The sequence below is a fragment of the Bison bison genome, unplaced genomic scaffold (genome assembly GCF_000754665.1).
Source record: "Bison bison bison isolate TAMUID 2011002044 unplaced genomic scaffold, Bison_UMD1.0 scf7180017864171, whole genome shotgun sequence".
NCBI classification, from domain to species: domain Eukaryota; kingdom Metazoa; phylum Chordata; class Mammalia; order Artiodactyla; family Bovidae; genus Bison; species Bison bison.
This window is the reverse complement of record NW_011494743.1, coordinates 4,734,837-4,761,408: the sequence shown is the minus strand read 5'-3', so window position 1 is coordinate 4,761,408 and position 26,572 is coordinate 4,734,837. Positions and strand designations below refer to the sequence as shown.

At 39.0% G+C, this 26,572-nt stretch overlaps 1 protein-coding gene across 5 annotated transcripts in view; it reads left to right on the top strand.

The window, feature by feature from the left end:
• TCAIM (T cell activation inhibitor, mitochondrial) overlaps positions 1 to 26,572 on the top strand; it is a 38,513-nt gene that overhangs the window by 6,422 nt on the left and 5,519 nt on the right. For all 5 annotated transcript variants that reach the window (XM_010842143.1, XM_010842144.1, XM_010842145.1 and 2 more), the window contains 9 exons: positions 3,209 to 3,281; positions 8,586 to 8,721; positions 11,264 to 11,417; positions 15,129 to 15,381; positions 20,084 to 20,206; positions 21,518 to 21,615; positions 21,878 to 21,969; positions 25,271 to 25,503; positions 26,086 to 26,217. In XM_010842143.1, the coding sequence (XP_010840445.1) occupies positions 3,253 to 3,281; positions 8,586 to 8,721; positions 11,264 to 11,417; positions 15,129 to 15,381; positions 20,084 to 20,206; positions 21,518 to 21,615; positions 21,878 to 21,969; positions 25,271 to 25,503; positions 26,086 to 26,217 (1,250 nt within the window). In that variant the 5' untranslated portion in view covers positions 3,209 to 3,252. The remainder of the gene's footprint in view (positions 1 to 3,208; positions 3,282 to 8,585; positions 8,722 to 11,263; positions 11,418 to 15,128; positions 15,382 to 20,083; positions 20,207 to 21,517; positions 21,616 to 21,877; positions 21,970 to 25,270; positions 25,504 to 26,085; positions 26,218 to 26,572) is intronic.

Genomic DNA, 26,572 nt, shown 5'->3' with positions numbered 1-26,572 from the left:
TTTGGGGTTGGATATGTATAGTCTTCTGGTCTCTTCTTTGCAAACTTTAAGCCTTGTACCTGTTCTCTCTTAACTAAGTCGCGATTGTTCAGTTCCTTGTTTATTTTTGGTTGCACTGGGCCGTCACTGCTGCGCACGGGCTCTTTCTAGTTGCGGCTCGGGGGCTGCTCTTCTCTGCTGTGCTCAGGCTTCTCGTTGCAGTGGCCTCTTGTGGAGCATGCGCTCTAGCTGCACAGGCTCAGTAGTTGCAGCACGGACTCAGTAGTTGTGGCACCGGGCTTAGTTGTTCCAGGGCTTGTGGCATCTTCCCAGACCCAGGGATTGAACCTATGCCCCCTGCATCGGCAGGCAGATTCTTATCCACTGTACCACCAGCAAAGTCCTGTTCAGTTAATTTTGTGACGATGTTTGGTAAGAATTCAGTCCATCATGGACAGCACTGAAACTTGAATAAAAACGATTCTTCTTCCCTCATTATGTCTCCATTTAATCTCAGAAATCTTCCAAATGGTAGGAATATTTCTAGTATCTGAATTTATTACAAACAAAATAGCAAGGTGAATGGTTAAGTAAAACCTTTTTAAACATTTAAATGAATGCCTGCCTATAAACACATTCTGTATCCAAGAGGGTCTTGCCACACCAGTCAACCAGAAAATAAAAGGAAGCATCGACTGTTGTTTGCAAATGCACTTTTTAAGTGGGTAATTCTTGACTTTTCTTTAAACTACATCTTCTGTTAGTGGCAGTTATGCTTCATTACATTCCCTTGGTTCAGATACATTAACTGCATTATGAAAACATTTTTTATTTTAAATTAATTTATTATTTTTTAATTGAAGGACTATTGCTTTACAGAATTGTGTTGGTTTCTACCAAACATCAACTGAAAAATTTTAAACCATTTTAGTGCTTAAGATTTTGACAGAATAGGACTTGAGCCATGTGGTGCTTTGTTTTGAGGGAATATGCTGCTCCACATGGCTATTAAGAATGGAATAGTGTAGAAAGCTCCAAGCTTCATAAGCCAGGGGAAGAAAGGAGAAAGGATTTTTTTTACCTGGTAATTATCATGTGAATAATAAGTCATTTCAAGACTTTAATAAGAGATTGCTCAGAGTTTTTAAAGTCACTCCATCAGTTGATACGGGAACGATAGTATAGTTGAAACTTTTGCTGAAGCTCTGAATTATTGGAAAAGTTCATGTGATTAAAATCATGTTTCCCCTTTATCTGCTTAAACTTAAAAAAAAAAAAAAAAAAGCTTTGTTTTTTAGAGCAATATTAGGTTCACAACAAAAGTGAGCAAAGTACAGATTCCCACTTCCTCCCTACACACACATAGCCTCCCACACCTGAGTTGTACATGTATTACAATCAATGAACCTATATTGACACATGATTATCACCCAGAGTCCACAGTTTACATTAGGGTTCACTGTTAGTGTTGTACATTTCATAGGTTTGGGCAAATGTATAATGATATACATCTACCATGTAGTAGTATTATACAGAGTACTTCCACTGCCCAAAAAATCCTGTGTGCTTCACCTATTCATCCCTCCCTCCCTTCCAACCGCTGATCTTTTTACTATCACCATAGTTTTGCCTTTTCCAAAATGGTATATAGTTGGAATCATACAGTATATAATCTTCCCAGGTTGCTTCTTTCACATAGGTATATGCATTTAAATTTCTTCCATGTCTCCTCATAGCTTGAGAGCTCCTTTGTTTCAGTACTGAGTAATATTCAATTAGCTGGATGGACTACAGTTTATCGGCTCACCTACTGAAGGATATCTTGGTTGCTTCCCAGATCTGGCAATTATGAATAAAACCACAATAAGCATCCGTGTGCAGGTTTGTCTGTAGACATGTTTTCAGTTCATTTGAATAAATACCAAGGAGTGTGGTTACTGGATCATATGGTAAGAGTCTGTTTAGTTTTGTAAGAAGTTTCCAAACTGCCTCCCAAAATGGCTGTGTCATTTTGCATTCCCGCCAGCCATGAATGAGAGTTTCTGTTGCTCCACAGCCTCACCAGCGTTTGTCGTCAGTGTTTTGGATTTGGCCATTCCAATAGGTGTGTTGTAGTATATCGTTGTCTTAATTTGCATTTCCCTGAAGACCTGTGATGTGAAACATATTTTTATATGCTTTTTTGCCATCTGTATATCTTCTTCCATGAGGTATCTGTTCAAATCTTTGGCCCATGTTTTAATCAGGTTGTCCATTTTCCAGTTGCTGAGTTTTAAAGATACTTTTGGTGTATGTTGGATAGCAATCCTTTGTCAGATATGTAAATATTTTCTTTGCAAATATTTTCTCCCAGTCTGTGGTTTGTTCTTTCTTTCCCTCTACATGGTCTTTCACAGAGCAAAATTTTTAATTTTAATGAAATTCAGTGCATCAGTTGTTTCCTTCACAGACTGAACCTTTGGTGTTATATCTGAAAAGTCACTGACATACCTAAGGTCATCTAGGTGTTCTCCTAGGTACTTGCCTAAGAATTTTGTAGTTTTATGTTTTATATTTAGGTCTTTGAGATCCAGCTTGAGTTAATTTTTGTGAAGTGTGTAAGTTGTATGACTGGATTAATATTTTTGCATGTTGATGTCCAGTTGTCCCAGTACCATTTATTGAAAAGATTATCATTGCTCCATAGTAGTGCCTTTGTCGAAGATCAGTTGGCTGTATTTTGAGATCTGTTCCTGGGCTCTCTTACTGCCCACTGATCTCTTTGTGTGTTCTTTCACCAGTTACTTCCTGTAACTTTACAGTAAGTCTTGAAGTCCGCTAGTGTCAGTCTTCCAACTTCATTCTTCGTCAGTGTTGAGTTGGCTATTCTATTTATTCTACATATAAACTAGTATATGTTATTTCCAAATAATAATTTGCTGAGATTTTGATTGGGATTACATTGAATCTGTAAATCAAGGTGGAAAGAACTGACATCTTGACAAAATTGAGTCTTGCCGTTCATGAACATGGAATATCTCTCTTGCCGTTCATGAACATGGAATATCTCTCCATTTCATTCTTTGATTTTTTTTATCTGAGTTTTACAGTTTCCTCATACATCTTCTACATATTTCATTAGATTTATAATTTAAGTATTTCATTTTGGGGGGTTGCTAATGTAAATGGTAATGTGCTTTTAATTTCCAATTCCGTTTTTTCATTACTGGTATCTGCTTAACTTTTTAAGTGATTAATGGATGCCTGGAACTTGACCTACATATATATTCAGAAATGTTTTGCCACCTGAGACCTGTGAGGAGGTAAGCTTTGTGGTTCAATCTGTTATTAGTATTTGGGAGGTGGAGGGAGTATGTGGAAGCTATTAGGTGTTTAATTTCAATTTATTATACTTTTATCAAATTCTAACTATTTTGTCTGTATTATGGTGGAGGGCAGGAGTAAGAAAAAGAAAATTCATGTAAACATCCATGTCTTTCTCCCAAGTATGTATTCAGAGTAAAAGGTGAAAAGAATAGATACCATCTTTCAAAACAGTTCAGTATGAAAAGTTTAAGAGGAAAAGAAGATAGTCTGTCCTTGGCACAGATCTTACTATGTTGCCCTCAAGTCTGTTGCTGTCATAAAAGAAAACCACTTTATATTGAAATTGTATAATAAGATCATTTGATTGTTATATTTGCTATTTATGTATGTATAGTCTAAATGCTACCTATTTCAGGAAAGAATTTAAGGAGCTCAATAAAATTTAATTGGCATAGTAATAGGCACATATACAGTTAACCAAAATGAAAACCAGATGCCCTCTAGAGAAAAAAGATCATTTGTTTAAAAAGTAGAACTGATTAGACAATTATTCAAATAGATTTCTGGCTTCTTGGTAGCCAAGTCAAAAAAGGTAAATTTATTTGGCTCAAAGTATATAACCAAAATAAAATTTGATCTGTTCCATAAAAATAATGTCGGGGACTCCTCTGGTGGTCCAGTGGTTAAGACTCCACACTTTGAATGCAGGAGACATGGGTTCAATCCCTGGTCAGGGAACTAAGATCCCACATGCCTCAGGGCACACTCTCCCCCCAAAAAATGACATGTCAAGTTTTAGATTACTAAAACACATTTGGCACTAATTAGTACTTTTAAATAATTATGCGTTGATACGTGACTATCTCAGCCAGTAGTCACGGTTAAAAGCAGTGTCTTTAGGGGCAACAGACTGTTTCCACCAATTCAGTTTATGATGAGGATTATCCAATAAAGGGAGACTTTCTCTCACTGAATTTATGACATAAATGGTTTAAAAGAAGAAGAAAAGAGAAACAAAAGAAGCTGTGAGATACTGGACAGCATCCCCAAAAGTTGTTGGGCAGATGTTGAGACATTCTATATGTTGTGGTATCTGATGGTAGTGTTCAGCTGTAGAAAACCAGGCTAAAGTGCTGTGTCCTCTTGCTCTGATACAAAGAGAGGCTGTAGGAGCTTGGAAGGATGGGATTTACAACACTTCCTGGGCTGTTTCCTTCAGTGATACCCACTCCTTCACCCCCATGCCACTGATGGCAGTGAGCGCTAGTTGTCGTGGATAGAGACACAGTTTTCTGGCTTTTTTGATCTCAGTCCTTAGAAAACTGTATTTTAACTCTAACCCATAAAAATAAAAGTTTCATAACAGTTAACCTTGCCACATATAATATCCCAGAATATTTTCTGTTCTGAGATATATTTTCTGGGTTGTTTTTTTGTATGTTTTTCATGTAGGTCATGGATTACTAAATTGATTTCACAACTAAGTTGACTGTACAGTCTGTGTGTGTGTAATTGAAGCTTCATTCGCCCCCAGCCACCTCCTTATTTCTTGCTTGTGGCTCGTTTCCCACTACAGCAGTGGAGTTGCAAAGTTGCATCACAAACCAGATGGCCCTGAAAGCCTAAAATATTTCCTCTCTGGGACTTTACAAAAGAAGTTTCATGTACCAGTTTTGCTCAATCTAAAGCAACACACACACAAAATAAAGCAACACAATATTGCTTTCAGTTCAGTTGCTCAGTTGTGTCCCACTCTTTGTGACCCCATGAACCGCAGCAAGCCAGGCCTCCCTGTCCATCACCAACTCCTAGAGTTTACCCAAACCCATGTCCATTGAGTCGGTGATGCCATCCAGCCATCTTATCCTCTGTCATCCCCTTCTCCTCCTGCCCTCAATCTTTCCCAGCATCAGGGTCTTTTCAAATGAGTCACCTCTTCACATCAGGTGGCCAAAGTATTGGAGTTTCAGCTTCAACATCAGTCCTTCCAATGAACACCCAGGACTGATCTCCTTTAGGATGGACTGGTTGGATCTCCTTGCAGTCCAAGGGACTCTCAAGAGTCTTCTCCAACACCACAGTTCAAAAGCATCAATTCTTCGGCGCTCAGCTTGCTTTATAGTCCAACTCTCACATATATACATGACTACTGGAAAAACTTTACCCTTGACTAAACAGACCTTTGCTGGTAAAGTAATATCTCTGCTTTTTAATATGCTGTCTAGGTTGGTCATAACTTTCCTTCCAAGGAGTAAGCATCTTTTAATTTGATGGCTGCAGTCACCATCTGCAGTGATTTTGGAGCCCAGAAAAATAAAGTCAGCCACTGTTTCCACTGTTTTGCCATCTATTTCCCATGAAGTGATGGGACCAGATGCCACGATCTTAGTTTTCTGAATGTTGAGCTTTAAGCCAACTTTTTCACTCTCCTGTTTCACTTTCATCAAGAGGCTCTTTGGTTCTTCTTCACTTTCTGCCATAAGGGTGGTATCATCTGCATATCTGAGGTTATTGATATTTCTCCGGGCACTCTTGATTCCAGCTTGTGCTTCTTCCAGCCCAGCGTTTCTCTGGTTTTTCTTGCTCTTATTTCCTTGCGTTAAATACCTGCTGCACAGTCATTTACTATACGTTAGCCAGACCCCATAGTGGGAGCCTCTGAGCTCTCCTGCCCCTCTGGGTCTACCTCAGCGTTTGCCCTCAGGCCATCAGTGGCTGAGAGGAAGAGGAATATCAAGTCAGGCTCACTCCAGCAGGACACAGGATGTCCCCAGTGGGTGACTGGCTGGAAGACTTCCCACTGGCAGGACTGAACCCTTCTTGGGACTGGACAGCAGCCCCAGACATCCTCCCCAAGGTTCGTCCCTTCCCTTTCTCCTTCTGTAGGTGTCTGGCCTGAACCATGGTCTGAAAAGTCTCCCTACTTCCTTTCTTTCCCAGTCATTCTCTTGCACATCTACTTCTGTCTTGACTTCTGCTTTTCAGCAGACCCAAACTAGCATAACGAACAACAGTAAATACCTGTGAAATGTTTTTCCTGCCCTCAAGGATGCCATGGTAGTTGAGGAGGATGAATATATATCATTTCTACTTTATGGTATTCTGTTCCACGTATGTGGGGCACACAGTTTGTTTTATTAAAGCTTAGAAGAGGGAAAGACTTTATAATGAGGATACAAGAGGGAAGGTTCTGGGGGACTGGGCATGTTGCCTCCTGGCACATCTCTAGGACTGCAGTAATTAGTGAATGAGTAAGTACAATTTGGACAGACAGAAGTGGGGAGCAGAGAGAATGTCTGAGAGCTTAGAAATCATGAGAAGAAAGGGAAGGACAAGGCAGATCGCCAGTGGGGCTGAAACTGAGGGCTTCTGTCAGGGGTGCTTGAAGATCAAGTTGGAAAGATAGATTGGAAGTTATAAATACCAGACTAAGGAGTGGATTTTACTCTGCAGGAGTTGAAACACCATCAAAGGTGTTTCAGTAAGGAATCCAAGGATAGTGGGATTTTAGGAAAATTAACCTGTATACAGCATGGTTAGGGAAAAGAAACAGGAGAATACTGATTCGGAGGCAGTGCAGTCCAGTTTTGTGGTGATCGGAAAGAAGGAATGGTTTCAAAGGACACTGTAAAGTGAAAAGTAAGACTTCAGGACTAAAAATGAGGTGAGGCTGGTGAGCTGATTCAGGCAACAGTAGATCTGAGAGGTTCTGCACTGGCAACAGGAAGAAAAGAGGACCTCAGTAACAGAAATAAAGAATGTAATCCTGGATGGCACTGTCCAACTGCGTCCTTGCCTTTTGTATCCAAGCTGAGTTTAGAAGAAAAGTAGTGACCTCGGCTCCGTTTTTTAAGACACTTAAAATTTGAGAGGCTGGCAGGATAGCTAAAGTGTCCATCACACATTTGGAAATGGGGGCTTAAACTCAGATAGAGAGGAAATGGAGCTGTCACTAACATTTACTTATCCTGCCTCCTATTGAGGAGTTTCAGCTTTTCCTTTACTGTCCAAACTCCTGTTATATAATCCTTAATACACAGCCTGTATGTTAATTTATAGAAGGTTCAAGTACAGGTTGGAAAAAAGAAAGGTAATCTGAAAATATGATGGTGGTGCTCAGATTTTTTTTTTAATCTCCAGAAATGATTCTATAATAGCATTTTATTTTTTGAAAATATGTATTTATTTGGCTGTGCCAGGTCCTCCTTGCTGCACATGGAATCTTAGTTGTGCATGTGGGATCTACTTCCCTGATCAGGGAACAAACCTGGACCCCTTGCATTGGGGTCTATACTAAGTCCTAGCCACCGGACCACCAGGGAAGTCCCTCAATCACTGTAAAGGTAGAAAACTTCCCCAAAGACTCAGTGCACCTAATGTCACAGACCAAAATGAGCACAGTATCTAGAGATTTCTTCACAGCCCACTGGGACTTCCCTAGTGACTCAGATGGTAAAGAATCCGTCTGCAGTGCGGGAGATCTGAGTTCAATCCCTGGGTTGGGAAGATCCCCTGGAGAAGAGAATGGCAACCCACTCCAGTAGTCTTGCCTGGAAAATCCCATGGACAGAGGAGCCTGGCAGGCTACAGTCCCTGGGGTTGCAAAGAGTCAGACACAACTGAGCGACTTTCATTTCACTTCACTTCACAGCCCATTATAAAGTGAAAAAGGTAAATTATTACATTGAAAAATAGAAGTCATGAAAGTGCTTCCCAGAAATTGCAAATAATCTCATTTGGATTTAAAACTACTTTTTTAAAAAAAACACTCCCAGGTGAGTTGTGCCAAAATTTGAGAATGAGATGTCAAGGTATCTAACTGGAAAATTTTAGCATGCTGGTAATGATGAAATGAACTAAAAGACATTTTATATCTCTTATGAAGCATTACAATTATCAAACTATTTTCACTTTAAAATAAAGATTATTCTTTTGGATATCGGGGTTTTTTTTTAATCTGAAAAACAAAAATGATACAGAAAATTGTTGTCATTTGCAGTGAAGCCAGTTTACATTTCAAGGTAGGCTTTTGAGAGGAAGTTTTATTATTATTAAATATTATCTTATGATATTACATCAGAGGAATTTATAACCAATGTTTATAGAAATCATGTAGCACTCACTGAAATCTACTCTTCTGTAGATTTCAGAAAACCACAAAGTTTTACACTCTGGTTTCTATATTGTTTCTATGATATTTTCCATACATAGTAATCTTAATGTTACTGTTGCTTTATTCATGGGGGATTTGTGTCTGTGTCAGTAATCCAGTGAGTAATAAATCCATATCTTTTAAAAAGGTTATGTCCAGGAAAGATACTTCCATACTGCTTTCTGTTATCAAGAGCTTTATCAGGAGCTGAAGCAGTCAATGCCTTGAGGCCATTTTATTTTGCTGTACATCCAGATTTCTTTGGACAGCACCCCAGGGAAAGGGTAAATATCTTTCTTTATGTTTAACGTTCAGTCTACGTTTATTTATTTACCTTTGCTACAGTGTAATACAGAGTGTTCTGTACATTGGGTTTGTTTTGTCATAGTGGTATAATCAGTGCTTTGAACTGTAGGACCTGGAAACTGAAACTAACGCTATTGTTTTTTATGAAAGCTGTCGTGTTTCTGGCAGACAATAAAGATACGGCTTAGGAACTTCCCTGGTGGTGCAGGGGTTAAGACTTCACCTTCTAATGCAGAGGGTGTGGGTTTGATCCCTGGTCAGGGATCTTAGATCCCACATGCCTCACAACCAAGAAACCAAAACATAAAAGTAGAAACAATATTGTAACAGATTGAATAAAGACTTTAAAAATGGTCCACATTAAAAAAATCTTAAAAAAAAAAGATACTGTGTAAACTCTGTATGTGAGTAATCATGTATTCTGTACCAGTTTTGAAAGTAAAATTGGGGGTCAGAAAGACCACTTCTGGCCTCTATTACTATAATCAGTCCCTTTTTTAAAGGTTGATATAAGGAAGGTTTTTCAGTGGCTGAATAGTTGCCTGCTGTTGGTCCACTTCCCTATGCCATCAGCTCATGTGTGCTCAAGGAATGCAAACTGATGTGAAAAATAACTCATGATAAACTTAATTAGGAACACTAGTATTTTTTAACATTAGATAAAATATTACAGAACCAAATGCTTTGAAATTATCTCATTGGTTCCTTTTGTCTTCCTTACACTGATAACTGGTTTAACATGAAAAGGAATTTAAAACTCTTGAAAATTAGAACCGTACTGTATTGCCTTTTTCTACTTACCATGGAAGATAAATCAGTTTTACTTCTTTGCTTTCAGAAAATACTCTGATTATGATGGTTGTTATATTGGTTGTTAGAAATTAGATCCTTTTTAACTAATTAGTAAATTGAATCAACAGCAAAATAACTACTACCTTGGAGATGTAATAAAGTAATACAAATTATTGGGAATGTCATACATGAATACGGTTGAATATTTCACAATTTACAGTTTTTAAATCCAACGTGTGTGGAAAAATTAAGCTTAGTACTAGGTGATGACTTCCGTCCTCTACCAATATACCCTTTTTTTTTAAACTAAAACTTTTATGTGCCATAAAACGTGAACTCGGCAGGCTTGGTTACAAAGAAATGCCTGGCTTCAGTCTTGGCTCTTCACTGCCTCCTGGGAGATGAGCTCTGAGCCCCAGGATATCCTTGCCTGATAAGAATGTTTCTGTGTGCCCAAAGCCTTGGGGCACACCAGACAGTTTATCCTAACAATGTGAGTTATGGTAAAAGGCATAATTTCTCATGCCTGAGACCCTCTGGGGAGGCTGGAGACAAATAACTAAGGTCAGTCACATGGGCACATAGTGCCCCAGTAAAAGCCCTGGCCCCCAAGGCTTGAATGTGCTTTTGTGGTTGGCAGCGCTTCTGATGTTGTCACATGTCCTTGCTGGGAGCTTAAGCACTGTCTGTACAACGTCCTTGGGAGAGAGCAACTGGAACCTTGCACTCGGTCCCTCCTGGACTCCACCCTACACACATTTTCCCTTTGCTGATTTTAATCTGTATCCTTTTGCTGTAATAAAGTGTAACGATGAGTATAACAGCTTTTCTGAGTTCTGTAAATCCTTCTAGTTAGTAAATCATCACACCCCCCAACACAATATAGCTGAGAGTCAGTTTATGTCTATAGAATTTTGTGTGTGTGTGTGTGGTTTTTTATGTGTTCTTTTTTTAAGCTTGTTTTAAAATTGAAGTATAGTTGATTTACAGTGTGTTGATTTCTGCTGTATAGCACAATGATTCGGTTATACATATATATGTATTTTATATTCTTTTTCATTATGGTTTATCACAAGATATTGAATATAGTCCCTTATACTATATTAAGTTTTTATTATGTAATTGGATTTATCAATCATTTATTACTTGAGATATTTAGTCATAGTTAGGCTTTTTCTAGGAGAAGGCAATGGCACTCCACTCCAGTACCCTTGCCTGGAAAATCCCATGGACGGAGGAGCCTGGTGGGCTGCAGTCCATGGGGTCGATAAGAGTGGGGCACGACTGAGCGACTTCACTTTCACTTTCCACTTTCATGCATTGGAGAAGGAAATGGCAGCCCACTCCAGCGTTCTTGCCTGGAGAATCCCAGGGATGGGGGAGGCTGGTGGGCTGCCGTCTGTGGGGTCGCACAGAGTCGGACACGACTGAAGCGACTTAGCAGCAGCAGCAGGCTTTTTCTACATCTCATTTATAAAGGAACTCAGCCATGTTTTCTTCTAATACCTTTGTAGCTACATTTTTTTTTTTTTCATCTCTTCTCTGTGGAGTTACATGTTGTGAGGTATGGATTCAATTTTATCCTGTACCGAGGAGCTATGAAATCCCAACCTTTTTTAATACTAAATTCTTTAATACCCTCAATAGTGTGTGTAAAAGGTTGGGATATAATTTCTGATGTTTCCTTGTCTATTTTGTACATAAATGTCTCAATTTTTTTTTTTCCAGGAAGTCAATGAAAATTCCCTTAAGAGATTAAGTGCCTACTTAGAAAACCTTCAGAAACCAGGCTTCAAGTCTTTGAAACCAACCCAGCTTGTGTTTTATGTAAGAGAAACAGATCAGAATCCCTCTGACGGCCAGGAACACTTCAGCACTTCGGGTACATTTCTTATTTCTCATGTGTCCCTTGCACCCTTGCAGGCTTCATTTGGTATGAGTTCAACCTGTCTAAAAGTTGCTAGAAGACCTTTGGAGTGAAGCCTTGTCATAGAAAGTAATATCATTTAATCAGGTGTTTTCTTGGAGTTAGATTTTATTCCTGGCTACTTCTGTTTGATGAGCCTCTTTTTTTTTCCCTTAAGGATAGTTGCTTTACAATGTTGTATTAGTTTCTGCTGTACAACAGAGTGAACAAGTTATATGTATACAGACACCCCCTCCCCCTTGAACTCTGCCCACCCCATCCCCATCCCACCGCTCTAGGTCATCACGGAGCACAGAGCTGAGCTCCCTGTGCTATGCGCGGCTTCCCACTGGCCGTTTTGTATATGGCAGTGTATATATGGATGAGCCTCTTTTAATGTTTAAACTTTTTTGACTAGAAAATGTTTCTGCTTGTCCCCTTCCTAGTTCAGTGCTGGTTTTAAGTATTAAATGTGTATATGACAATTTATACATTTTTTAAAGTATAGCTTACCTTTTCTCATCTAGTCCTCAGAGTTCCCTGTAAGGTACCTAGTGTTTGCCCAACTGTGACTTAGTAATGCCCCAGGACCATGGAGACAGACTAAGGGTCTTTGAACTCTCTAACCCCAGCCTCATACTATTTCTAAAATCTGATCAGTCTTAACATACAGTGTTCTGTTTGGTCCTTTGCCACTGCTTTGCATGTCCAGCTCTTTTCGACCCCATGGACTCTAGCCCACCAGGCTCCTCTATCCATGGGATTTCTCAGGCAAGAATACTGGCGTGATTTGCCATTTCCTGCTCCAGGGGATCTTCCCCACCCAGGGACTGAACCCAGGTCTCCTGCACCGTAGGCAGAATCTTTACCTTCTGAACCACCAGGGAAGTCCCAGTAATACTTAAAACTAAGGGTAAATGTGGGTCCATTCTTCTCTAAACATCCATCCTTTTTGTCATTCTTGAGGAAATAACTTTTTCGGAATTAACTTTAAAACAATTTAAAGATTTACTAAGAGTTTTCTGTGAATTAATGCTAAAACAAATAGCTGTAGTCAGCTTTGGCTAAGCAAAGAGAAAAATCCTCTACTTGCAGTTAATGGTTAACTTTGAACCATTTACTAAATAAAAATAGATTGTGAAAAATAATTAAGAGATGAGAGAAAACGTAGCATAAGTGAGAAAAAGATAATGATAGTATATAAGGAGTTTTTAGGTGTCAGAAAGAAAAGAGTAGCTCAGTTACAAAGATTGGCAAACAGTGTCTAGGCATTTCAAGAAATAATACCCATAAATAGCCAATGGATCTTCCCAAATGACTCAGTGGCAGAGAATCCACCTGCCAAGCAGGAGATGAGGGTTCCATCCCTGGGTCGGGAAGATCCCCTGGAGAAAGAAATGGCAACCCACTCCAATATTCTTGCCTGGGAAATCCCATGGATAGAGGAGCCTTGTGGGCTACAGTCCATGGGGTTGCAAAAAGTTGGGCACAACTAAGTGACTGAACAACAAGTAGCCAATAAGCATGTAAAAATGTTTAGCCTTAGTAATCAATGCAAACTGAGTTAATTAGATAATATTCCCAATAAAGGATGCATGCAGTCTGGCACAGGCATTCCAAACTATGTAGCAGCTCTTACATTGAATTAAGTGATTAATGGAGTTGGTAAATTAGGAGAGAAATTGAGATTTATTCCCTGACTCATCTCTTCTGAGGATAAACTATTTCTTCCAAACCTCAACTGCAGGAATTTGGATTTTCCTTTCCTCTTTCACCACCTAGAATAATTCTACCAGTATTTCTCTCACATTACCATCAATGATTCAACTAAAAACTCTTAGTTTGCATGTTCTAGACTCTGTAAATCTGTGTGGCAGGCAGAATAGGTATCTCTGAGAACAATCTAGATTGTGATGACTGTCATCAGTGGCAAAGACACGAAAAAAGCACATTTCAGCCTTGAATGGAGTGGTGAATAATTAAGAACAATTTTTATGCCCATCAGTTTCAGAAGTGTAAAATGAATTATGCTACATTCATTATGTGGATTAGCATGGCACTACTAAAACGAAAGGGGTTGACATGTACATACAGATATGGAGGAGTCCCCAGGTTAAATAACAAAAGCAAGTTCAAAGTAATACATGCAGAATGGTGTAGTTTATATGGGGCTTCCCTAGTGTAAGATTAGGCAGTAAAGAATCTGCCTGCAATTCAGGAGACCTGGGTTCGATCCCTGGCTCAGGAAGATCTCCTGGAGAAGGGAATGGCAACCCACTGCAGTATCTTGCCTAGAGAATTCCATGGACAGAGGAACCTCCAGGCTACCATCTATGGGGTTTCAAAGAGTCAGACACAGCTGAGTGTATATGTTTCAATGGAGCAGTTCACGCCATAGGGGTGTGTGTGTGCAAAGACATAAGTGTGTATGTCATGTGTAACATGCACACAAAGCACAGAGGACAGGCCTAGAGCAGTGCTGTGTCAGAGAACCTTCTGCAGTGATGTCGCTCGTGTGCGTGCGCGTGTCTGGTACAGCGGCACTGGCCCCGTGTGGCTCCTGAGCACTTGAAGTGGAGCTAGTGTGACCAGGAACTGAATTTTAAATTTAACTTAATTGTAATCAATTTTATTTTAAATAGCCACATATGCCTAGTAGCTACCATATAAGGCAGTGTGTACTTGACTAGGATTGTATTTAGTAAAATTGTGTGCCTGTCAACAGGAGACTTTTACTTTATATGTATCATTTTACAATAAGGATGTACTTATATAATACTTACATAATTTTTAAAACCAGTTTTTAAAAAATTTTAAAGAAAAAGGGTTCAGCACGTTATTTATAGTGGGGAAAATGCTTGGCGTGGTGTCAGCTCAGATGTAAACCCTCACTCACTATTCTTAACCCCTTGAGCCTGTGCTTCTTCACATTTCAAAGGAGATAATAATGGTACCCGATGCGAATGTTAATTGAAAAGTGATACACGTTCAACTACTGCCAAGTTTAATAACCAATAAGTAGCGAGGGAATCCAGTAGATTTCCTCTTGTTGACTTGACAAGTTAGATTACTAGTCTGAGCACAGTGGCTACCTGTATTAAAATCAGATTGTGAAGTGCTGACTTTTAAAAAATTGGGGAATTTTGAGTCACTTATGAAAATACTGAGTCACAAGATGGGGATAGGGGAGTATAAGCACATACTCTTTAATCATAGAGAAAATTTAAGATGAGTTTCTGTGACCACTGAGACTGGATTGGCCCCCTCCACGAACCACTGTCCCCGGGCAGCCTCCCCTGCCTCTGCCCTTCCCCTGGGCCTTAGCCCTGGAGACTGTCTTTGGTGGACATTTGCTTATAGAACTTTCCCATTCCTTAGACTGTAGAGATACAATTTATGAACAGCATTGAAAAATATTCTCAATCCTCTTCTTGGCCCAGGGTCACTGGTGCCAAACTAGAGAAGGGAGCTGACAGAGAACTTCATAAAGATCAAGATAGTATGGTACAGTTCTGAAGAAGGGACATCAGTTTCCATTTACAGATGATTTTTCAATAGGGTGAATTTTAATTGGTAATGGAGTGTTTTAAAAGATTTTGATTCTATAAATGTTGTATGAAAAAAATGTTTTTAAAGTAAAGCAAATAATCATCTGTATTAACTGTTTGGGGGAATTATATTCTCTAGGATTTCGAGCAGTCAAATTTACTTTGCACACCAGAGATCTGCTAAGCACAGTATTGTATATTCTCAACTCCTGCAGTTTATCTATTGAACATGTCCAAAGTTTGAATACTAATGTGCATTCCCAGCCTCTCAAAGAGGCCAAAAGGACATCTGACAGGCCCATCAAATGGGACAAGTCTTACTACTCCTTTACTGGATTCAAGGATCCTGATGAAGACCTCGAGCAAGTCTGGAGAACAGAAACAACCCTAACGTATGTAAGAGTTTTTACTTACCTATTGTTTATGTTTAAAATTATAGTCTAAGATCCTGGTGATCCACTGGTTAAGGCTCTGAGCTTTCACTGCAGGGGGCTCAGATGCAGTCCCTGCTTGGGGAACTGAGATCCTGCATGCTGTATGGTGAATCCAAAATAAAAAAATTTTAATTGAAAAAATAAAAATAAAAGTTTAACTTTCCAGGAAAAGTAATGCAATCAATATAGTTAACCCAGTAACCATTACAAAAAAGATATTTCATACTTCCTACTCAGAGTGGCCAGAATACTTCTAATGGTATTTTTTTTTTTTTTTTTTTTGCCTTTTGATACCAAACACTGAAAATTGTTTTGTTTTGAGTATGAGCTAGAAGAGAGTGTCTCAGCCTTACATGCATTGGATTCCAGCCCATGAGGCTTCTGCTCACACCGTTAAGAGGGTATTGCTCTGCTTACACCCTTAAGAGGGTATTCCTCACAGTGTGTCCAGATGAACCAAAGCTTGGGAATGTGTTACCTATACCTTTCAATATAGAAAAAAGTGGGATTGGATAAGTCAGGGCAAAAGAGCAAGAATAAGATTTGTTGCACCATTAAGTCAAGAGGTTTATGATAACCTATTAAAGAAATTCAGAGAAGCAATTAGCCTGTGGTTCAGTTGAGTGTTTCATGGGGTACAGTTTTGGCCTGGTGCTAAATGTGTAACCATTGTGAAAAGACTGTTCCGGGGTCCCTGAACTCAGAGTTAGTCAGCTGGCAAACTAATGAAAAAAGATTGGAACTGGGAAAAGCCAGTTCCCCAAGATAACTGCTGTTTTACTGGTTCCTTGTCCAAGCCAAGTACGATTTCCTTCATTGTATGTAGTTCATCCAGTAAAATTCTTGAGTCTTTAGTAAAAGACTCTCTTACGTTATATTATATTATACTATTAATAGATAGAGTTTTTAAGAGTAGGGACTATGTTTTAATCATCTCTCTCTCTGATACTAATCTGCTTCACAGATTCATAAAACCTATCCAGCATTTTTATTAACACTGAATTAAAGAACCGTTAAATAAGTGTGACTGTGAAGTGCTGTAGGCGCAGTATGGAGAACTCAAGGTTTAATATGGAAATGTAAAGTAGCTTAATACAGATGATAGCAGTAGAAGTGACTCAGCAATGAATGTAAAGGGCCTGTTTTGGGGGGAGTGTTTTTTTTTTTTTTTGAACAGTGCCTCTGTTAATTTCACTAGTGTTGACTTAATAAAAGTATCTGCTGTTTTAGTAGGAGATACATTGTCTTAAAGGAAAATTCCTGAGTGTAGATGAGTTGTGTTACTATGAATTCTTGATTTTCTCCATAGGTGTACTTTTTTTTTAATTGATGCTCTCATGGATTCTTTACCATCTGCACCACCAGGAAAGCCCAATAATTACCAGCACTAGCTCAAATCATGTCATTTTGACTTGTCTCCTCTCAAAGAAGATAACATAAATTGAGTAAACCATTGTTTTAGAAATTGAAGTTGGTGGAAATTTAACATTCTAATTTACTGACAAAATGCAGTGTCCACTGCTATGTATCTTGTCAGACAATGAAGTAAACCCCATTATTAGCTACATAGCTTTTCTTAGTTTTGGCAAATGAAATTAATGATACAGCATTACACGTTTTAACACATTTTAGTCTTGCTTATAACAGACCTTGCAGTCCCCTTAAAACTGCTTTAATGGGGAGGAATGACTGCATGTATATGTATGGCTGAGTCCCTTCGTGGTTCACCTGAAGCTGTCACATAGACCTAATGTCTACATAGACAGATAAATGCCAGCTGTAGAACCTTCATTTTTGTCTCAGGGTTTAGAAGCAAAACACAAAAATTGTTAAACTAGGCCACTTAAATTTTATACATTAAATGTAAGAATTCAAAAAATCAGGTCATGAATATATTAATCATAAGATTCTATTTCAGTCCACATTTTAAGACATTTGGTCCCAAAAGGAAACATGGTATTTGCTTCATAATTCATTTGTCTACAAATCATCCATTTTCTTACCTAATTTAAAGTAAATTAATATGTATTACTTAATAAGTGAGGGAAAATGGAAAAATTGTAATAGCTAATAATCATGACATAAAGTAAGATATTTTTACTTTTCTTATTTCTCACACACCATGCAGAAATGACAAAGTCTTTACCAATATCCTTAAAAGGGGAGTAGGAAGAATTATTAACAACTGCGCACAATTAGTGAATCAAAAATATGTGGAATGTAGGGACTCCCCTGGCGGTCCAGTGGTGAGGACTCTGCACTTCCACTGCAGGGGGCCAAGTTCACCTCTGTCCAGGAACTAAGATCCCTGCAGCGGCCAAAAAAAAAAAAAAAAACCAACGTAGGACACCTTTACTTAAGAGTGCAAGGTCCCAGGTCCTTATCCCAATGTGTAAGACATTATATGATCTCTCTCTCTCTCTGTCACACACACGCACACACACACACATCCCTCTCCAGTCTTATCTCACGCCCCACCCCACCCCCGGGCATTGTGTGATCTGGTTCATCTCACAGTTCCTGTGTACTAGCCTGGTGGGCATGCCCTTCCCTCTCACTAATCTGCCTGGGAAAACCTGATCCATCTCTCAGGTTCCAGGTCACTTACACCTGCTCTGTAGAACCTTCCAGGCAGAAGTAATTCATTCTTGCTTTGTTCTCATAGAAACTCATATATTCTCTTCTAGTTGCTTATCTCTCTACTCCTTACTAGATGTGTCTTCCTTATACTCTTAGGCCTTCAGGATAAATATTTGTCTGGTTCTGAGAGTTTCAACTTGACTTTCTTTTTTTGGCCACACCACATGTCTTTCAGGATCTTAGTTCCCCAACTAGGGATCAAACCCGTGCCCTGTGTGGAGTCCTAACCACTGGACCACCAGGGAATTCCCTCAACTTGATTAGTTTTTAAATATTGTAGATTACAACATCTAAAACCTTTAAAGTGACTATTAAAAAGAACCCAAAAAACGTTTACTTGGCAGGCATTTTTGAGATGGACAAATGAGCCTTTCTACACCATTATCATAACACCTGGACTCACTGACAGGTGTCCAGTGGGGTGTCAGATGTCCTGAGGGTGGGGCACTTTGGACCATCTTCCCCAGCCTCCCTGGAGCTTTCTCTTTCCCAGCTGTACCCAGGGCCCACTCCACCTCCACCCAAAATATTCCTCTGGTCCTGGAGTCCGCTTGCTATTCTACCACGGCCACTCTTGCATTCCCAGGCACAACCCAGGCCCTGTTTATGCAGACCTCCCTTGAGAAAGAGAAACCCTGCGCCAGAGCCAGCATGCCTGTGCTGTGGCCGTTATAACACTGAGGGAGAGACGGCCTGAGAGCGGGCAGCGGGTGGAGCGTGCTGTTCTGCACAAGGCCACCTCGGCTGCCTGCAGCTCTGTTCTGAAAGCTGTCCCCCTCTAATCCCTCGGCAGACTTTGATGTTCATTTTCTCTTTTAAGACTTCACTGAGGTAAATGTTCTCAGAAATGCAGATTTAAGAGAACATCTTTCTACTGAGCCCATGATAGGAGAAAGATCAAGGTTGGGAGAGGTGAGACTTGAGCAGGCCGCTCAGTTGGGTGGGAAGAAACTAAGGGGCCAGCAGACCCACTTGGGAGGAGGAGGTGGGCACTGACTGGGAAGGTTTGAGCAGTGGGAGCCTTTGGACAGAGAGGTGGGCAGGGGGCAGGGTCTGCGGTGAGCAGAGAGAACTCAGGGTGCTAATAGACAGGATGAAAACCAAGGAAGAAGCTGGATCTACCCAGTTAGAATCCATAGAGTTACCTTCGCAAGTTCTTTCATCAGGAAATAGTGCCTTTTAAATGGCACCAGTGCCATTCGGTACGTCTACTGAGTTGACTTTTTCACCATCTGGCTGTACGACCACATCATTTGCTCTAGTTGGAGAAGGGGGTAGTCCTGCCCTTGTGTGGAGATGACTGATGTAAGTGAAGGCCTAGTGGAGCCTTCTGAAAAGTGTGATAAACATAAGGGAGGTTTAATTTTTTTTTAACTTATTTATATTTAATGCTTTTTTAAAAATTATTATTCTTAAAAAAAAAATTATTCTTCTTTATTTTTTGGCCACACTGCAGGGCATGCAGTATCTTAATCCCCAAACCCAGGATCAAACCCATGCCCCCTGCAGCAGAAGCACAGAGTCCCAACCACTTGATCACCAGGGAATTCCTAAATATTCAGCCTTTTGGGGGAAAGGGGGCTGGGACATGCAGGATTTTAAGTTCCCCAGCAAGGGATCAAACCTACACCCCCTGCTTTGGAAGCATGGAGTCTTAATCCCTGGACCACCAGAGAAGTCCTTGAAGCATCTTTGATTTTTAAAAAATCATCCCATCTCTGAAAATCTAGTAACAAGCTTGGTGTAATGAAAGTTTAATTTTTTGATAGGCTAAAGAAGTTGTCATAACTAAAATACGATTAACAGGTACTGGCGGTTCTCCAAGAAGCCTGTTTTAGAAGTAGGAGTTTACTCTAAAAGTAGACTTGGCAGGAGTACTTATAACTTGGTAAAGGTTTGATGGGAAACTCACTTTAACATTGGGACTGCTTTAAGGTAATGAACACATCTTTCAATAGTAGAAATGTTTGCATTATAGTTAGTATTGCAAGTGTACATCTCTTTTTTTTTTTCTTTCTAGATCCTGGTTAGACAACAATGGGGAAAGTGCTGTTAAAAAGCTGAAGAATAGTTTGCCACTTAGAAAAGAACTGGATCGTTTAAAAGATGAGCTGTCTCATCAATTGCAGCTGTCAGATATCAGGTAATTAAGATGAGAAAACGTGATTTATATATTAAAATAAACATGTGTTACCTATTGGTAAAGGTTTCTAACAGTTAAATATTCGCATCTTTAATTATTCTGTTCACTAAATTTTCAATTATCTTTTTATGAAACTAATCAAATGTTTATCTAAGAAAACCATTATGAATTAATTATTTAATAAGGTGAAGTAAGGCTTAGATACTGACATTTTTAGCATAATAATTTGTTTTAGCATAATAACATAATGGGCTTATAAGAAAAATATACTTTTCCATATGCATATAGTGTATAAAAAAATCAGTATTTCTCCATCATATAAGTTTGGTGTTTGAGTTTAAAAAGAGAAAAGAAGGACTTCCTTGATGGCTCAGCAGGTAAGGAATCCACATGCAATGCAGGAGACACAGGAAATACAGGTTTGATCCCTGGGGAGGGGAGATTCCCTGGAGAAGGAAATGGCAACCCACTTCAGTATTTTTGCCTGGAGAATTCCATGGACAGAGGGGCCTGGCGGGCTACAGTCTATAGGGTCACAAAGAGTTGGACACATCTGACTGAACAACTAAAAAAAAAAAAGGGAAAGAAAAAAAAAATGTTGTATTCTTTGGTTCTATGTTATATAGCATGACTTTTTACAATTTTTTTAATTGAGATCTAGTTGATATATAGCGTTATAGTAGTTCCAAGTGTTTTACGTAATAATTCATTATTCATAGTCATTATAAAACGATCACCACAATAAGTCTAGTTGACATCTGTCATCATACATAGCTAGGAAAATTTTTTTCTTGTGATGAGAACTTTTAAGATCTACTCTTTAAAATGCATTACAGTATTATTATTAACTATAATCACCATATGACTTTTTAAAAAGTTTTCACAAACTTAGAAATTATTTGCTGAAGTTTATTATAAAATAGATTTAACAGCTACAGCCCTAAGGAGAGGGTGGTGTGATTCATTCACGGGACTCCCTGCGGTATTGTCGTCTGGCTTGGTGCTTCAACTTCTATGACCATTTTGCTGCAGCCTGTTTTGCTTTCAACCTTCATTATGAAAACTGTTTTCTTATATTGAACCAAATGACTATTTGGATACAGTAACAGCACCTTTATCCTGTGCTTGCAGAATCACATAGTACTTATATATTCTTCTATATTTAAATTGTAATTGTTGAAGATAACTCAGATTTATAAGGAAAGTGTTTACACTTGGAGCTTTCACAGGAGTCAGGCAGGTGGGGGTGAGTGTGCGCCTCCCTCTGGGGGGACACGGGTGATAACAGGCCTGTGTGCTCTGTTGGACCAGGTGGCAGAGGAGCTGGGGCATCGCCCACCGCTGCAGCCAACTACACAGTTTAGGCCGCTTAGCCCAGCAGAACTTGGAAACCCTGAAAAATGCAAAAGGTAAACAATTTCCATTCACTTCCGAAATCCATATCCCTTAACAGCTATACAAATCTGTAAATTCTAGAAGAAAACTGTTGAAAGTCTTTGTAGATGTGACTTGATCTCAGCTGAATTGTTAGATCTCCTCTTTGAATGAAACAGTAACTTCTACCAAGTTTACTCCTGAATTGATACATGAAATGTAAGTAATTATTTGCAGAGTGCTAAAAAAATGAAGCCTCTCTGGACAGTGACCAAAGGGTTTGTGTTTTATCATCAGGATGTACAATAATATTTACAGACCGGTCCGGGATGAGTGCAGTGGGCCATGTGATGCTAGGAACAATGGATGTCCATCACCACTGGACAAAAGTAAGAAAAAGCTTAAAAGCAAAACAAACAAATAAAGATTTGTCTTCAACATACTTTTGTTTCAGAAAACTGCTAATATGTCAGCAAACTAAAAAAAACTTTGAATCATAGTTTCAGCTGTTTGCAGAGCAGATGTCTTATATTTAGTAGTTTAAATTCTTAGATGACTGATTTTTAAGTCCATTTTTATTTGGAAAATTTTACAGTCTTTTCTAAAGCACAGCCTAAAGGCCTACATTCTATTGGGCTTTTTGGTTTTCTTTTTAACAGATTTACTGTATATAATTGACACAATAGGCTGTGCATATTTGGTGGGTATAATTTGATGAGATATGACGTATGTAAATACCTGTGAAACCATTACCATAATCAAGAGAGTGAACACACCCATTACCCACAAAATTATGTGTATGTCCCTGTGTAAACCCTCTCCTCCATCCCACCACCTCCTCCCAAAGCAGCCACTGGTCTGCTTTCTGTGACTATAGATTAGTTTACATTTCTAGACTTGTATCTGAGTAGAATCACAGAGTATGTTGGGGAGAATCTGATTTCTTTCAGTCAGCATAATTATTTTGAGATTCATTCATGCTATTGCATGTATCAAGAATTTTTTTATTTCCCCAAAGTATTCTGTCCGGTGGATATATACCAGTTTGTTTTTCCATTCACTTATTGATGGATATTGGGTTATGTCAGCATTTGGCCACTTAAAAATAAAGCTGCTATAAATGTTTATCTACAAAGTTTAAATGAACATATATTTCCTTTTCTATTGGGTAAATAACCTAAAAGTGGAACGGCCAGATGTGTTGGGGTATTATTTTAACTTTTCAAGAAACTGCCAATACTTCCTTTGGTGATCTTTTTATTTATTTATTTTAATCTCACTGCATGGCACGTAGGATCTTAGTTCTCTGACCAGGGATTGAACCCATGCCCCCTACATTAGAAGCATGGAGTCCCAGGCCCTGGACCACCAGGGAAGTCCCTGCTATGGTCATCTTTTTATTTTTAGCCATTCGAAGAGGTGTGTGGTCTTATTTCATTGTTGGTTTTTACATTTCTCTCATGATGAATGGCAGTGAGCATCTTTTCATGTACATCTGCCATTGTGTGAAATATCTGTTTATATCACGTATCTCACAGAAGATATTTGCAAACCACCTATCTGACAAAGTCTAACCCTAACCCTTTGTATCTAAATATACAAAGAACTCTCAAAACTCAATAGATAAAAAAATAAAACATAATTCAGTTAGAAAAGGAGCTGAAGACATGAACACACATGTCACAGAAGAGGACATACACATGACAAATAAGCTCATAAAGAACCACAGAGAAATGCAAATTAAAACTACAGTGAGGTACCATCGCACACCTGTCAGAATGGCCAAAGTGAAAAATAATGAGCACCACATGCTGGCAGGGATGCAGAGAAACTGGATCCCTCATCCATTCCTGTTGAGAATGTGAAATGGCCCAGGCACTCTGGAAACGAGTCTGGCAGTTTCTTATAATACTTATAAACACATGCTTACCATGTGGTTTGGCTGCTGCCCTCTTCCTCTTACGCAAGATACAGTCAGGATCTTGGGTGGATCTCAGGGCCATTGTGCGATATGAAAAAAGTCAATCTCACAGGATTACACGCTGTATGATTCCATTTACATAACATTCTTCAAACAATAAAACTAAAGAACAGATCAGTGGTTGCCAGGGGTCAGGAGTGCAGGGAGCAGAGGTGTTGGTGGCTATGGAAGTGCAACCGAGGGGACCCTCGTGATGCTTCCAAGTTTGCACAGGCTTTTTTCTTCTGAAACTTTCCCACATGCAACTGACCTTCTCTGCTCTTTTTTTTTTTTTAATTGAAATACATTTGATTTACAACATTGTGTTCATTTCTGGCGTACAGGAAAGTGATTCAGTCATATATACATATATGTATTCTTTTTCCTATTCTTTCTCATTATGGTTTATTACAGGATACCGAATATAGTTCCCTGTGCTCAACAGTAGGACCTTGTTGATATTTTATACAGCAGTTTATCATACTAACCCCAAACTGCTAATTTATCCTCCCACCCCACCTCCTTTTCCTTAGACAGACTCTTGTTTGTCTTCTATGTCTGAGGGTCTGTTTCTGCTTCATAAAAAAGTTTATTTCCATCATATTATTGATCCCATATATAAGTGATACCATATGGTATTTGTGGTATTTGTCTTTGTCTTACTTCGCTTAGTATAATCATCTCTGGCTCCATCCTTGTTGCTGCAAATGGCATTATTTCATTCTTTACTGTGGCCGAGTAATATCCCATTGTGTGTATATATGTACCACATCTTCTTTATCCATTCATCTGTCAGGAGACATTTAGGTTGTTTCTGTATCTTGGCTGTCGTAAATAGTGCTGCTATGAACATTGGGGTACATGTATCTTTTTTATAGTTTTTGAAGGGATTTCCATGATGTTTTCCATAGTGGCTGTGCCAGGTTACATTCACACCAACAGTGCAGGAGGGCTCCCTTTTCTGCACACCCTCTCCAGCACTTGTTATTTGTAGACTTTCTGATGGTGGCCGTTCTGACCGGTGTAAGGTGATGCCTCATTGTGATAGTTAAGATTTGCATTTCTCCAATAATTAGCAATGCATCTGACCTTCTCTAAATCCTCTTTATCTTTTATTGGTCACGTCAGATGTCCTTAGGAACCTTTGCTTAACTGTCCCTTCACCCTGATGTGGCATTTGTTACGCTGAATTCTGATTCCTGTTTTGTTTCCCTGCACCCTGACCATGAGCCCCTGACAAACAGGGTCACAAACTCTTAATCTCTACACTCCAAGGGCCCATCTTAGTGCTTTAATTCACTTACAGATGCTTCATTCAAAGTGAATTCAGTTGAACTAAAGTAAATTCTGAAGAAATAGACTTGGAGTTGAAATACATAGACTTTATTTCATTATACCTTCATTATACCATTTAATTTGTGTAAACTAAGATTTCTACCTGAATATTTACATATTGGTACTTAGGACTTATTTTTATTTGGAACGTATTTATTTTCTTTTGCAATCCCTTCAGTTCCTATCTAAAAGTCCCTAAGATTTACAGTGGTTTGTTTTGAATATTAATATTTACAGCATTCCATAGTCTTTTTCTTATCACTTACTTGAACTTTCCCTATAGGAAAAAAATTTTCTTGTTAGAATTTCTCATACCATTGACTGGAGTCCTAAATTTGGACTCTTAAAGTAACAAAACTAAATATTCCTTCCTTTTCCTTTTTTAAATACTGTAGCTTTTTGAAAGATTACCGAGTTATTTTGACCTGCAGAGGAGGCTGACACATTTGGAGGACCAAATAAGCTATCTTCTCGGCGGCATCCAAGTTGTTTATATTGAAGAATTACAGCCAGTGTTGACACTTGAAGAATATTACTCTCTTCTTGACGTGTTCTATAATAGACTCTTGAAAAGTCGAATACCTTTTCACCCTCGAAGTCTGCGTGGTTTACAAATGATCCTTAACAGGTAAGTATCTAAAACAATTACTTTCATTCATTTACTCATACCGCTTGTATATGTATTGGATGAAATTGTTTTGTATTTCCGTGTGTGATTCTTAGGAGTTAAAGAAAGGAATGTTACTACCTCCATTGGCAACACTTTTTACACATGAGAAAAGTCAATATGAGAGGATTAGAAAGATTGAGTTTCTTGAACATTCTGTAAATACCTTGCCACTTACAGGGCAAGTCAGTCCTGTGGAAAACTATAGGATTAAACCAATGTGAAATCAGCAGTGTGCACTTCCGGCACTGTGCTTGGAACTTAAATGCATTATCTCTCTTTAGCTCTCAGAACCTCACCATGGAGTGGGTTTCTGCCCCCGTCTTACAGATGAGGAAGGCCACAGGAAGGATGTGGTCATCCTGATAAAATGTGTCTCTTTGGGGACAGCAAAACTTCAAGGCAGTTTTGCTCTACCTTTAAGGTGTATTTTCTTAATGAATTCCTTTTCCATTAATCAGACTAATAAAACCGTTCCTCAGGGATGGAACTTATGGGATGGAGAGATGGCTGATTTTTCCTTTTATGTATCCTTTATTACAGTGACAGATATGCCCCAAGCCTGCATGAACTCGGGCATTTTAACATCCCAGTCCTTTGTGATCCAGCGAACCTCCAGTGGTTTATTCTCACCAAAGCCCAGCAGGCAAGAGAGAACATGAAGAAGAGAGAAGAGTGAGTACTCTCAGCCCTCTTCCTGTCTTACCATTCTAATCTCGTCTAATACTGAAAAATATTTAGGTATTCAGAAAGGTGGGGTGGAGGGATAAATTAGGGGGCTGGAGTTAACGTATACATTAGTTTACGTATGAAATAGATCATTAACACACACCTACTATACAGCACTGGGAACTCTACTCAACACTCAGTAATAACGTATGTGGGAAAAGAACCCAAAAAAGAATAAGGTGTATGTGTATGTAAAACGGAATCAACTTGTGTGACATAATAGAAACACATTGTAAATAAACTATACTCCAGTAGAAAATACGAATTCCATGGTAAGAGAAAATACAAATGCCTATCCTCG